Source organism: Oryctolagus cuniculus, chromosome 14 (genome assembly GCF_964237555.1).
Source record: "Oryctolagus cuniculus chromosome 14, mOryCun1.1, whole genome shotgun sequence".
Classification (NCBI taxonomy): domain Eukaryota; kingdom Metazoa; phylum Chordata; class Mammalia; order Lagomorpha; family Leporidae; genus Oryctolagus; species Oryctolagus cuniculus.
Genome location: NC_091445.1, coordinates 26,015,938 through 26,031,413, shown reverse-complemented (window position 1 = coordinate 26,031,413; position 15,476 = coordinate 26,015,938). Strand labels below are relative to the sequence as shown.

General features: G+C 40.4%; 1 protein-coding gene across 2 annotated transcripts in view; it reads left to right on the top strand.

The window, feature by feature from the left end:
* The window catches only part of LOC100359138 (uncharacterized), a 143,732-nt gene that overhangs the window by 25,228 nt on the left and 103,028 nt on the right, over positions 1–15,476 (top strand). For both annotated transcript variants that reach the window (XR_011381949.1, XM_051853594.2), the window contains exons 4-5: positions 3,203–3,394; positions 10,620–10,787. Coding sequence is in view for 1 of the 2 variants with exons in the window: in XM_051853594.2 (XP_051709554.2) it covers positions 3,203–3,394; positions 10,620–10,787 (360 nt within the window). In the remaining variant the exon portion in view is untranslated. The remainder of the gene's footprint in view (positions 1–3,202; positions 3,395–10,619; positions 10,788–15,476) is intronic.

The following is a 15,476-nucleotide window of genomic DNA, read 5'->3' as shown; positions in this document are numbered from 1 at the left end:
ACAGGCAGCAACTTACCGGCTATACCACAATACCAGCCACTAGACGATCTTACAGGAAAACTACAGCACAGGGCCATATCCCCATCACAGGCAACTTCCTAGACTTAGAGGACTTCTTTTTTCCTTAGCAATTTTGATAAAGAATTGCTACTATATAAAATACTTGATATAACAAAGTTCTCCCTTTCGTGAAGGCCTTCACAATCAACCTGGACTCTGTCTCAACAAATGGTAAAACTGGAGCAAGTCCTGGAGGAAATAGCCAGTCATTTATTTTTAAATATTTATTGTATTTATTTGAATGGTAGAGTTACAGAGAGGCAGAGGCAGAGAGAAAGGGAGAGAGGTCTTCCATCCGCTGGCTCACTTCCCAGATGGCTGCAACAGCCAGAGCTGCACCTGTCTGAATCCAGGAGCCAGGAGCTGCCTCCAGGTCTCCCACGTGGTGCAGGAGCCCAAAGACTTGAGCCATCTTGTACTTCTTTCCCAGGCCATAGCAGGGAGCTGGATTCGAAGTGGAGCAGCCGGGACTCGAACCAGCACCCGTGAGGGATGCTGACGCTGCAGGCGGCAGCTTTACCTGCTATGCCACAGCGCCGACCCCCTGTAGCATTTTTAAAATGCACCACTCTGCAGAGTTCCAGAGGGCAGAAGTCATTTTGATCATCCCTGAGCCCCAGTAACCAATCAGCACTCAGACTGTGGACACTGACTATTATAGAAAGGATGTTGCTTTGCTGTTGCCTTCCTGTTTCCCGGGAAGGTGGTAAGAGTCAGTAATAGAGTTACGGAGTTGGGTGATGATTCTTTCCTCAAGCCACCTGTTTGACTCTAACAACTGAATGAAAGCAGTTTTGCACATGTATCATTAATAATTGCACAAAAGTAAAGAAGATTCTTTATCCATGCATATAACCCATTTATTATTTAAATAGTTCTGAAAAAATTTTTTGAGGTTTGTAAATTAGATTTTAACTTGTAAAGACCAAATTGTAAAAACTCATTGGGTAGGCCAGCGCTGTGGCTCACTAGGCTAATCCTCCGCCTTGTGGCACCAGCACACCAGATTCTAGTCCTGGTCGGGGTGCCGGATTCTGTCCCGGTTGCCCCTCTTCCAGGCCAGCTCTATGCTGTGGCCAGGGAGTGCAGTGGAGGATGGCTCAAGTGCTTGGGCCCTGCACCCCACGGGAGACCAGGATAACCTGGCTCCTGCCATCGGATTAGCGCTGTGCACCGGCCGCAGCGCGCCAGCCACAGCGGCCATTTGAGGGTGAACCAACGAACCAACGGCAAAGGAAGACCTTTCTCTCTGTCTCTCTCTCTGTCCACTCTGCCTGTCAAAAAAAAAAAAAACCTCATTGGGTGATAAGAGAAGAAAATAAAGGTCAAATTTTGGCCTCTTTAAGTTTATGTTGCTTTCTCTTTGTTTATTTTTTTTAAACTTTTATTTAGTAAATATAAATTTCCAAAGTGCACTTTATGGATTACAATGGCTTTTTCCCCCCCATAACTTCCCTCCCACCCGCACCCCTCCCATCTCCCACTCCCTCTCCCATTCCATTCACATCAAGATTCATTTTCAATTATCTTTATATACAGAAGATCAATTTAGTATATATTAAGTAAAGATTTCATCAGTTTGCACCCACACAGAACATAAAGTGTAAAATACTGTTTCAGTACTACTTATAGCATTAATTCACAGTAAAATCAAGTAAAAGTTTAACCAATTTCACTCTATCAACGACTTCCCAAGTATTATGTGTTCTCCTGTTTGGGCTTTCTCTTTTATTTTTTAAAAAAAAGACTTATTTTATTTATTTGAAAGTCAGAGTTACACAGAGAGAAAGAGAGAGGCAGAGAGAGAGAGAGAAAAGTTCTCCATCCATTGGTTCACTCCCCAGATGGCCACAATGGACAGAGCTGCGCCAATCTGAAGCCTGGAGCCAGGAGCTTCCCCCGGGTCTCCCACGCGGGTACAGAGGCCCAAGGACTTGGGTCATCCTCCTCTGCTATCCCAGGCCACAGCAGAGAGCTGGATTGGAAAAGGAGCAGCTGGAACCAGAACCGGGGCCCATAAGGGATGCCGGCGCTTCAGGCCAAGGCTTTAACCTACTGCGCCATAGCACTGGCCCCCGGGCTTTCTTTTTATTTTACTGTTTTCAGTTATTTTCCTAAAGTTTGATTGGATTGTAGTCATTTCTTTGGAAAGATTTTTTTAATTAATACATGGAGACATGGCTTGTGATGACAGAAGGCAACAGTTTTGAACTGCATTGAGTATTTCAAATTGTCATTTATACAAATTTAAAATTAGCAAGGCTTCATGCATTTGTTTTCCTTTTTTTTTTTTTTTTTTTTTTTTTGTATTTTGACAGATAGAGTTAGACTGTGAGAGAGACAGAGAGAAAGGTCTTCCTTCTATTGGTTCACCCCCAAAATGGCCACTATGGCCAGCGTGCTTGCAGCTGGCGTGCTCCACCGATCCGAAGCCAGGAGCTTCCTCCTGGTCTCCCACGTGGGTGCAGGGGCCCAAGCACTTGGGCCATCCTCCACTGCCCTCCTGGGCCACAACAGAGAGCTGGATTGGAAGAGGAGCAACCAGTACTAGAACCCAGCGCCCATATGGGATGCCGGTGCCGCAGGCGGAGGATTAACCAAGTGAGCCACTGCGCCAGCTCCACCTTCATGCATTTTGATATTTCTTTTCTTTTTCTCCATTTTGAACCAATATAGGTAGCAAAAATGTATCATGAAATTTGTATACTCGTGATGAATAGAGGTCAAGCCATAAATATGTGAGTTCAACACTAAACTTATTACCATGGATTGTGATTGAACTAACTCAGGTAGTACTACCTTCTTATTGAAAATTTAGTAGACATGCTTAACAGTTCCTTGTACTTTGCCCTCCACAGTAAATGTAACAGCAGGCAAATTGCTGGTTCCCAGGGAATATCTGTTAAATTGAATCCACCTGAAGCAATGCTTCATGACCTAGCCACCCTCTTTTTCTATATAAATCTATTTGTTAAGCTACATGGCTCTTTCTTTTAAGTAGCACAAGTTTAGAAAGTGAACCATGAAAGAATTGAATGAAATTATCTTAGTTTTAATCTACATGGTTCTGCTTCAAGGACTGCAATATATGATGTTCTGTCCTGAAATGTCTCACTTTCATACTTAATGTGGTTGAATCTAGATGAGAATTTGGAAATAAATAGCCTCCGAAAGTTGTCCCAGGAGTTGGCTGCAGGAGGTGGAAGAGCCAGTGACGGTTCCCAGGAAGAAGCCGTAGACCAGTGGGCCAGAAGGAGGCAGCAATTCAAAGACGGCAAAAGGTGCAGCTCAGCCGGGGGAAGTTCATTTGCCAGCAACATCACGGAAGGATCCAGTGAGTAGACCATCAGCTTCTTTTCCAAAACCATGGCAAAGCAATCATTTACTGAATCTCAACCAAGTCCCTTCCCTTTTATTTCCAGAACATAAACTCCTCTGTTGGAACAAAGGAATGTCATGATTATAAGCTTTTCTATGCAAGAAATGTTTGGAATGATCAACCCTTTAATATCCATTGAGCAATTTCTAATTGATAAAATACTTCCTTCAAAACACACCACTCCTTACTGAGGTTGCTATTCTTTCACATAGGAAGATAGCTAACTACAGGGAGGGCTCTTTATTAAATTAAATTTGTACCCTACTTCAAAGAATATGAGCTGCTTATAAAAATGGTATGGTGCTAAAGGATAAGATACATGTTTGAACCTAAGTACAGTTTTTGTTCTCATTTGAACATTTCTGAAATGAGGGAATGTCTTTCAACGGATGTATACTGTAGTTACAGAGAGAAAGAGAGGGAGAGATCTTCCATCCGCTGGTTCACACCCCAGATGGCCGAAACAAGGAGCCAGGAGCTTCTTCTGGGTCTCCCACATAGGTGGCAGGGCCCCAAGCACTTGGTCCATCTTCTGCTGCTTTTCCTAGGCCATTAGCAGAGAGCTGGATCAGGAGTGGAGCAGCTGGGCACAAACAAGTGACCACGTGGGATGCTAGCTTTGCAGGCAGCTCCTTTACCCATTAAGCTACAATGCCCGCCCCTTCCACCATAACATTCTTATATTCTGGTGCCAATCATACCCCAAAAGACACGATCCCATGTGCCATAATCCCAAATGTTGACATCCTGAATGGTAAAAATCCCTAAAGTCTAAAATCCCTAACATCTACAGTCCTAAAAATTAAAATCACAGTTAAAGTCCTGAATGTTGAAACCTTCAAAGCTTCAATTCTGAAAACTGAGATTTCCATGTGAATAAGGCCATATGGGAGTGGTAGAAAACTAAATTCTGGAGAAGGGATTGGCCACACAACAAATACAGCCATGACAAAGACTTCAGTTTAATAATGCATCAGTTGTCTGCAATGACATTCCTTCTGGCTGATGAAATTCTAAGACCTTTTAATTACTTAAAGCTGCATTTGCCGGAAGAAGTCAGAGAAATTACTGACTGGTTCAGAAATAATTGCGTGCAAGGTAGAATGAGAAGACACTTAGGCGGTGATGTTGCTATTCAGTCCTAAGTGTTGTTTCCGCCAATTGTGGTCTCTATAGCTCTATACAGGGCATGAATTTTCACCTACCCAAAACAACAGAAGCACTGCACACAAGGTGAGAAAATTTAATAGGGAATGCCTTTATTTATTTATTTATTTGTTTGTTTGTTTATTGAGAGATTAAGTTACAGAGAAAAAGAGGGTGAGACAGAGAGAAAGGTCCTGCATCCACTGGTTCACTCCCCAAATGGCCACAATAGCCGGAGCTGGACTGATCCAAAGCCAGGATCCAGGAGCTTCTTCTGGGATTCCCACGCGGGTACAAGGGCCCAGGTACCTGCTTTCCCAGGCCATAGCAGAGAGCTGGATCAGAAGAGGGGCAGCCAGGTCTCAAACTGGTGCCCATATGGGATGTGGCGCCACAGGCAGAGGCTAAGCCTACCACACTGCAGCGCCAGCCGGGGTATGCTTTTTTTAAAAAACAAAAAATTGTATATTGAATCATGACGAATTTCAAAAAAGAGCAGCACCACATAGAAAATGAGTACAAACCCATTCTCTAAGGATAGCCACACCCTAAAAAAACAAGAATAAACAACTATTCATGAACATGCAAGGCTTAAGATTTAAAAGTACAATACAATGATTGTGAAAGGGAGCAGCTCTTACGGTCTGCCTGGCTCCATGGAATTGCCCACACCCATCTTTTTTCATATACCACGTTTTCTTCTTCGTTGTTTTGGTGGGGGAAGGTGGAGGATGTTGTTTTCGTTTTTCGCTCCATTTTTTCTTTAGTTCTCTTTTTAAAGTTATTTCTCCAGTAGATTAAATTGCCAGCAATATTTTTTTTTTTTTTTTTACAATTCACTATGCTATTTCACCTTCACATCATTCCCAACACTGGAGATATAAATGCCATAATGGATTTAGAGAGAGTGCTAATTCACTTTCTGCGTCTATTAGTGCATTATCACAACACTGAGGATGTGTAAGCATTGTGAGCATATGTAAGAACGTTGAAACATCCTCCATAAATGAAGAGGTGTTCCTTTTGTATACTGCATTTGTGAAAGAGAAAAATTTTCAAGCTTTCAGTTCTTTAGGCAACTGCATATGTGGCAGTGACCTATTGTTGTCTTTGATGGATTTCCTCAAAAGACTTAGGTCGCCCATTGCCATATTTCAGATGGTTGCAGTTATGCTTGTGCACACAATTACCAACCCAAGAAACATTTTATAGATTTCAGTTTTTACCTTGTTCAGAATACAGTTAGTCTATCTAATTAGATACGGTTAGTTTATCTAAGTATAATAGCATATCTATTATACTTGCACAGTGGTGATCAGCAAACCTGTTTGTGTTTGCAAAAATATGCCATTGCTTATCTCATTGTATAAAATGGCCAATGAAGTAAGTATATGTTTCTCACATAAATCCCCTTTATGTAATTTAAATAATTGTCTTTGATAGATTTTTCAAATTGTTCCAGAATCCTAGTTCTGGGATTTGTATATTTTGGAATTTTAAACTTTAAGGATTCTGAGCTTTCATGAATTCAGTTTTCAGGATTGTGGCCCCAACCCCTTTGCTTTTAAGGCTCCTCTAATACCTTGTAGTTACCCCAAGAGGCCTTCTTGTGCACTGCTTCCCTCTTGTGTGTGAAACACCTAGACCCATTGTTTTCTATTCTCTTCTTTCTGAGTTTTTCCTCCAATTTCCCCTTTCACACTGTGGAGAAATTCAGCTGCAGCTCACATCTCTAAAATTATCAGGGCATTTAGTGATCAACCAACATGACTGTAATCAGCTTGTACCCATCTTAAACACTAACACTAAAGAATCTGGCTGATAAGCAATTTACTTATAAATAAGAAAGCAAATGTAGCATTTTATATGTACTAGTAAAAAATTATATGTTTAAATATAAACATATTAAAATTTTGTAGCTCCCCTATTTACCTGTATCAATTTGTGAATGACCTAAACCAAGAAATTAAGATTGATTGGAAACTTTGGTTAGTTTGATAAACTACAGACCATCTCCATGCATCAGAGAGAATGGGGCCAGTTCCTGAAGCTTTCAGTTCCTTCTAGCAAAGAAGGTCCAGTTCCTTCAAGTTCATGGTGTCCTTTAGCTACTCAGACTCTTTCAAGCGAAGTGTATCTCATTCATTGTTTTGCAGACGAATCTTTCAGTATCAGTGATCTCAGACATTATCTCTGCTCTGCTTTTCTTGAGAAAAAGAAAGTCATCCGTGTGTTAAGGCAGCTTGCGGCAGCTCACCACCGGACTGCACACAGTTCTCTAACAGGGCAGTTCAGTGCAGCAGATTGGTAGCTTGAAATTGGCCATGGTGGGAGTGTTTATACCATGGAAACTGGCAGACACTGCCAGTGACTTCACACATTTACCTCACTTGAAATAACACAGGAATCAGGTGTGTGACATACAAATTCAAATGCCATGCCAAAATAGTGCAATTGCTTTCATTAAAACAGTGATTGCTTTTCTTCTGGTTGAGTTCTGTTTTGAATGAAAAGCTATCCTAACAATTTGCTTCGCATCAGACACAAGAGGGTTGAACTGTCTGCCATTTCTAGTTTAAGTTTATCCAAGCCCCAGACGCACGGAAGGCACGCTGTATTTCTTCAGGAATTTTTCAGTAGTGACTGCAATTTACTAACGGTTGCTGGGGCTAGCCTTGTTTAATACGTGCTTTAAATTTTATCTCATTTATAGAGTCAGGATGTGCTACTGATCCATGGCTTAAAACCCGACAGCTTTATTGAGCATCTTTGCAGCTGGTGTTTTTCACCCTGTTAATCTCACTCATCTCTGACTTCCTCCATCATAACTGGGAAAGCCATTAGCAATGACATATTTATGTGTGTGGACACAGTTGATCAGTCCATCCAGGCTGTGGGGAATGCTGACTAAGGCACACCAGGTAAATAACTTGAAGGGTATGAACTGGAGTTCCAGGAAGGGCCTGCAAAACAGAACTCTGATTTTTGTCATCTGAATGGATTCTGTATCACAAGCGGATGTGGCAAGAATTTGGGCCTAATCATATGAGGATATTTGATAGCATTTCCCATGTTTCATTCAGGTATGAAAATTACTATGGAAATGTATTTTCCAAATATTGGATTGCATGGGGGAAGGAAGGAAGGGAATGAGTGAGAGAGGAAGAATGATCTCTGATTCCTAATAATAACAGGGAACAAATACAATGTGCTACTGAGTGCTAGGCACTTTTCTAAGAGTTTGATAATGTATTACCTTATTCATTCTCCCTCCAACACTGAGTCAAGTACTATATTTTCAGCCTCACTTCATGGAGAAAATTAGGCTTTTGTCCAAGGTCCCTCACCTATAATTAATAATTCAAATCTAATCCTTAGTCTTCATCTGGGAAAGTCCAAACCGGGTCTCCTTTCATTACATAACACTTTTTTTTTTAATTATACTCAAATAATACAGAAGAATGAAGGAGGTATGAGAATATCTGAGGACACCTGGAACTTGGGATGATGTCAAAAATAAAAATAAACAAGAAGTATTTTAGTTTTTCAAGGACAAATGAGTTCAAATTCTATGTCAATAATACCAAGAATATTTGAGCTCCTGGTGTTTTAAAGTACATTTATGAAAAAGCTCATTAACAAATTGAATTTTGTTGACAAAGTTTTTGTGACCAAGACAGCTTTGGATTTGTTTTCTGTTTGGCTTAAGGTACCAAGGAGGCAGATGAATAATCTTTTTTTTTTTTAAAGATTTATTTATTTGTTTAAAAGGCAGAGTTACAGAGAGTCAGAGGTGGGGGGAAGAGAGATCTTCCATCTGCTGGTTCACTCCCCAGATAGTTGCAGGGGGTTAATCCTCCTCCTGCGGCGCCGGCATCCCTTATGGGCGCCAGTTCTAGTCCCGGCTGCTCCTTTTCCAATCCAGCTCCCTGCTTTGGCCATGGGAAACTTGGAAGAAGCTTCTGGCTCCTGGCTTCAGATCGACTCAGCTCTGACCATTGCTGCCATTTGGGGAGTAAACCAGCGGAAGAAAGACCTCTCTCTCTGTCTCTCCCTCTCACTGTCTGTAGCTCTGCCTCTCAAATAAAGAAATAAAATCTTTAAAAAAATATGTAATGGAATTTTTAGGGATACAAATATGGAAAATAAATAAACAAAGGAAGATTCTTTAATCCTTTCAGGCTTCTGTAGCTTTAGCAAATACTATGCAAAAATAAATAAATAAACTGATGTAGTTAAAGCTCAGAAAGAAAGTCGGTAAATCATTATAATTTTTTTGGTTCACTTTCATTTCTCTTTAAAGTCAAATAACATCCTCCAACAAATGAAAGCAAAAAATTCTTAAAGGATTCTTAGATGTGATGTGTGCAAGAAGGTATTAATATCCTGAGGTAAAGTATTCTGTTCTGAAGTGTTCATAATCTTATTCCAAGAACCTATCCTTTCAAATTCCTATATCATTTACATCCCAACTTTATCATCACATAATATTACCAAGTGTCATCCCCCCTTCATTTTCACACACACACACACACACACACACACACGATGTGTTTATTCAATCCGCATGGCTTATTTTTCCAGCCCCTGCTGCATTACCAAGGCCACTTGTTCATACCTTGTTTATCTGCCTCCCTCCAGTTCAGCCTACCACAGGAAGTTCCACCTACTCCTCAAGATCCCATCTGATGATGTTCTTCCCTTAACCTCACCCCTCCCTTCAACCAGAACTAGTCCTGCTTCCTCTGAATTCCCCTAACTCGTCAGAGTCCCGTATCTAACTCAACTTTCTATCCTCCTTGTGCCTAAAATTGCCCCATGCTCATAGGAGAACAATTTTGAATCAATTCAACTCAATGAATGAGTAATGAATGAATGAATGTACCTGAAACTGCTTAAACTATCAATGAACTGTATGAGAAATTTTGAAATATAAGAACCAGTGTTAAGGATATTTGGGATTTGAGAAGAAAAAAATATCTTCGGAGTTTATTTGGTGGGACAATGAATAATACACTCTTTGGTCTAGAACTAGGAAAGCGAAGTTGGAAATGTAAGGGTAGGAACAAGAACCATGGGAATGATGGTCCACAGAAAATCGGTGACAGCAGAAGGCACTGTCCTGCCCCTAGCTTTATGTAGCTGACCTGGAGCAGAAATGCAACTGGCCACTGCCAGACAGGGCAGGGTGAGGAAGGGGCAGGTTTTACTTGGAGAAAGACATGGGAGCCACTGGAGCATGAGAGAAGAGGCAGGCAAAGAGGAGAACCAGTGGATAGTTGTTGTTGTTTAAGGAGCATTGTTGTGGTTTTCAAACTCCACTCTCTTCGTGGCATTTGGGACACACAGGTAGGTGGTTTATGCTTTTCTTGGGTTCTTGATTCTCTCCCTTGAAATACTGAAAGGCTTGGTACATGACTTTATTCGTGTTTCAGCCTCCTATACAGGGCCACAGAGAAACCTCTGGAAGGCAATGTAGAGACGCGATCCTATTTCCTTAACTGGCACAGCCTCCCCACTAGGCAAGAGACTCCCAAACACCTAGATTATCCAAAAGTGAGGCAGAAATTTACATACTTCCTTATACACTCATCATGTAAGGCTGGTGAACTTCCTGAGAAGCCTTCCCAGTGCCATCTTTCAAGCACAAAGACATAACAGTGATGTTTTTCCCTTTCTGTACTTAGCAATCCTTTCTCTTGGACCTGGAATTTTGAAAGGGACTCTAAAACAACTCCCTAGTCATCTTGAGCAGTAAACACTAATACATGGGACTTAAAAGCCAACCCTTTTCCATGGTTTTCCTTGACAAAAGGATCTACAAATGCCACAGCTGCTCCATAGACTCCCTCACCTCAGACCCTGCGGCAACAATGTCTGGATTCCTGATAACGTTAGCACTGTGCACCTTCCGCCCGGAGAACCGTCCAGCAAACTGGGCTGTGTGTTTGAGAATGACGCTTTGGGTACGAACTTCACTCTGTCCGTATCTCACTTCTCTCTCACCTTTACGGTGTCATTTTCTTCTCCTCAGTCACCTCAGAAGATGGCCGTTCTGTGGATCTTGGTTTTCGCTTTGATATTGAGGAAAAGGGATTCTACACGGAGAATTTTCATTCGGCAGCCTGGGTTTTCCGCGGGGATGACGGGAATCCTGAGGACAGCCCCAGATGCCTTAGTAAAAAACCCCGACCAGTAGCTGGTAAGGACTCCACAATGATGGTAAGACACATATATCATAGAGAACCTGTACCCAGACTCCAGGCAAGTCTCTGACGTCAGCACTTGAGTTCTGGGTGGAGTGGCTGGGGAGCTGAAGCGTGTGTGCTCTCGCAGAGAGACGTATGTATTTACATGGAACAGTACATATGCGCATACAGTGTCTGACTACTTTCTACTATTGTGGAAGGGTCTGCAGGTACTTAAGAGCCCATTCAAACATAGAGTAGTAACTCCACAGTTGGAATAAAGATTAATATAGCCAACATCTAGAATTTGCTTATAAAATATGTATTAATTTTTTAAGATGTTATTCATTTATTTGAGAGGTAGAGTTACAGACAGTGAGAGAGAAAGGTCTTCCTTCCATTGATTCACTCCCCAAATGGCTGCAGCAGCTGGAGCTGCGCAGATCCGAAGCCAGGAGCCAGGTGCTTCTTCTTGGTCTCCCATGTGGGTGCAGGGGCCCAAGCACTTGGACCATCTTCTGCTGCTTTCCCAGACCACAGCAGAGAGCTAGATTGGAAGAGGAGCAGCCAGGACTATAACCGGCACCCATATGTGATGCCGGCACTGCAGGCGGAGGATTAACCTACTGCGCCACAGCGCTGACCCCGTATTAATTTTTAAACACACACCAAAATGTAAAGACTCAAAAAATTACCACTTATTATTCCAACTTCACAGTATAATTATTTTATTGTTTTTATGTTGTCCTTTCTAAACAAACATGGAATATATATTTGATATTATTGTGTATTCATTAGAATATATGATATTATAGTCTTTTACATTTAATAATATAAGTATTGAATAATTGTACCTTCACTTTATGATACAAGTATTTTCATGTGTTTTTGTAGATTCCATTAATATTCTAATAGTGCCATGAATTTTTATGAGGTGAATTTTAATAAACTAAAAACTAATAACTATATTTCTGCAATGAAATAATATTCTATGATTTTTTAAAATGACTTATAATGGAATTTCAATCTTTGGTATATGAAGTTGTTATTTCTATGCACTATTTGCTGCAAATTTTAAGGCATGGAGCTTTTGTGAACTTCCATTTTATTGGTATAAATAACTTGATGGATAGTAAATAATTTAACTCGAGTTAGCGAAAATTCAGATTGAAGCAATGGTTCTAATTAATTATACAATCATGTGCTCAAAAAACTGCATTCCTATTATAGTCCAAGCACTACAGGGACTTGTTAAGATACCCAGAGAGAGAAATGACAGATTTGATGCTGTGACAGGTACTACAAAGAAGCGTGTAGTACTCTCAGCACTGGTTTCAGAACGTGCTTAGCTTCATCTTAACCTCATTTAAACAGATAAGATGCAATCATTGTTCTATCTGATATTATTTTATCTGCAGAGTAAAATAGAGCTTTTCTTAGTTTTTCTTTCTTTCTATTTACTTATTTAAAAGAGAGAGAGCGAGGTATCTCCCACCCACTGGGTCACTCCCTAAATGTCCACAAGGAAAAGGGCTATCCTAGGCCAAAGCCAGGAGCTGGAGATTAAATCTGGGTCTTCCACAGGGGTAATAGAGACCCAAATACTTGAGATACCACCTGCTGCCTCTGAAGGTGTATACTAGCAGGAAGCCAGAGTGAGGAGCACAGCAGGGACTTTACTAACCCAGACCGACCTTCTGATACGGCATCTCAAGCAACTGCTTAACTGCTATGCCAGATACCTGCACCTGCTTAATTTTTCCTTAAAAATATGAAATTCAACAGTGGGGAGTTTATGGAAGGAAAGTTTTAAATCTAAGTGAGTTCTCATACACAAGCATAAGAAAATACAAAGATTATATTTTGCATATATAGAATATTTATTTATATTCATATAATATGACTGAATTGCACTTAACCATTCATTGAAAAGTAAGCATGGAACTCTGAATATGAATCTTAAAGTATACAGAGTGGATTGTGAAAATCAAGCTAGATGATGAGGCATAAAGTTTCAGTTCAGCTGGAGATCCACCATGTACCTACGGACAACATTACCAATGGACGTTGTACCCATGCACAATAATATGTACCTATGGACAACAATAATGAATTATATCAAAACATTCATTAGAAGGGAAAATCTAGAAGAACACCTAACAAGATGATTCTGAGGCAGTGGTATCAGGGGTAATAAATTAGAAGAACACGTTAAGTGTTCTTACAGTAATAAAATAAATTTTAAAAAGAAAAATGAAATAAAAGAAGTAAGAACAACAACAACAAGACTGATGATAAAGATCTAATAGTAGCTTTAAGAAATAAAAGTTTAGGGGCTGGCGTGGTGGCTCTCTAGGTTAATCCTCCACCTGTGGCACCGGCATCCCATATGGGCGCCAGGTTCTAGTCCCAGTTGCTCCTCTTCCAGTCCAGCTCTCTGCTGTGGCCTGGGAGGGCAGTGGAGGATGGCCCAAGTGCTTGGGTCCTGCACCCACATGGGAGACCAGGAGGAAGCACCTGGCTCCTGGCTTCAGATCGGCGTAGCTCCAACCTTGGTGGTCATGCGGGGAGTGAACCAATGGAAGGAAGACCTTTCTCTCTCTCTCTCTTTCTCACTGTCTGTAACTCTACCTCTCAAATAAATAAATAAAAATCTTAAAAATAAATAAATGAAAGTTTACATATTTAGCTTTCATCTGAGTAATAGGATGGCTCAAGCCAAGGCCACCATGCTGGAAGTAAGACTCTCGGGGTCAGAGCTCTGCCTGTTTGGTTGTTGATGTATTCCAAGGGCCAGGAACGTGCCTGTGCCATTACGGGAAGCCAATGATATTTTTGAATGAATGAATGAAAACACCTTATTTCAATAACATTCAGTAACTTACCAACTATGTAACCTTACAAAAATCAGTACACGATTTCTCTTATGATATTATTTAAAAATAAATGAAATTATGTATATGAAAAGAGTGAGCCATTTCTAGCCACCTTGGCTATTTCTATCTCCCATCCTTATTCTCCATAATTTCAATGAGAATTTTGTCAGACTAATGAATATAAATATATGAGGGAGGGCTCTTCAAAAAGTTTGTGGAAAATTCATAATATGGAAAAACTATACATGGATTTCAAAAATCTTTTGCATCAAAGTAAATGTATATTTTAATTCTATTTTCCCACAAGCTTTTTAAAGATGCCTCATATATGCAAGTATATGTAAATGTTGCAAGTAAGCTTCGGGATACTTTATTGCACTGAAACTCAGTTCAAGAATTGCTGGTTGTTGTTCTTACTAAGACTTGAAATGTTGTGTGTACCAGCAGCATGTGTTCTTAACTATATGATACCAAAAGACCAATGAAAGGTGATAGAGATTGGTAGACAAACTGAGTTGGAGGCAAATGAACAATTTTTAAACTGAAAAATATACTTATTAACCAGTAGCATCATAAATATATTGCAATGCTGATTTATATCCACCAGCAAGTATTTTTTTGAGTTTAAATCTTACATTTGAAAAAAATCCACTCCTTATTCTTCCAAAAGAGCTCTGCTTTAGAGAAACAAGTAAACAAAGGTTTGTATGACTAAAGAAACATACTGCTGAAATTTGCACTAAAAATTGTAGGATGTTTTCAGTATATGTGTTGTGTTACATTTATGGAGATATTTGCCCTTCATTTGAATTTTTACACCTAACAGGATGATTCTGAGGCAGTGGTATCAAGGGTAATAAATTACTTGAAGATGTGCCCACATGGTCTCTGAAAAGACTATGACAGTCATTTGTGGCTTTTCAGCAGCTGTGTGGCACTCATAGATTATCCTCTAGACAGTGGCAAGGGAAACCAGGACTATAAATCTTAAAGTGTGAGAAAATTGTCTTCAGAACGGGAGGGGAACATGTTGCAAAACATTTTGATTGTCTTCTCTCCCATAGGAAAGGCCTACAAGTTGAGCTCACCATTTAAAGACTTCATTGAATGGCACACTGTTGACATTCAATTTGCCTGATTGAAAAACAAAACAACAACAACAAAAACCCAAACCTAGCTTTGAAAGCAATAGCTATCAGCTATTGTAACAGTCTCATGCAAAATGAAAACAAAGCAACAAACATGATTTGATTTGGATCAACTTGGTAAAATGCTCCATTAAACAAATATATCTGTTGGGTAGTCAACCTGTCAAAAGCAGAAGATAATGTGAAGAGTAAGCTAGAGGGAACAGGAAGTTTTGACAAGTGGGGATGGTAGAAATGATTTTTACAGAGCTCAAAAATAGGATTTTAGATGGTCCTTGCTCTGATTAGCTCTACCAGCCTGTTGCAGGCAGCTCACTAAAATATTCATTCCTTTGCCCTTGAATTTCCCAGCACCGAGCCTTAAATGACACTGAGATTCAATAAGTGGTGGTGCAAACAGTCATGTAAATGACTGCCAGAGGGGAACTGTATTAACAAATAACAGAGATGTTCCCAGAAGTGTAGAATAGAACAGAGCCCAAAATGTTACTGCTAGAATACATGAATACCTCTTCAGCAACCTAGGTGTGCTTTTCCTGATACCCTTGTCAGCAGCAGGCAAACGATGTGTTTTCTTCAGAGAGCCTGGAAAGACAGAGTGTTACCAGAATCCACGTGAAAAGACTTCATCCTTTTTCTCCTTAAATGTTTGCCGATCCTTGGCAGCTAATGTCCAGCA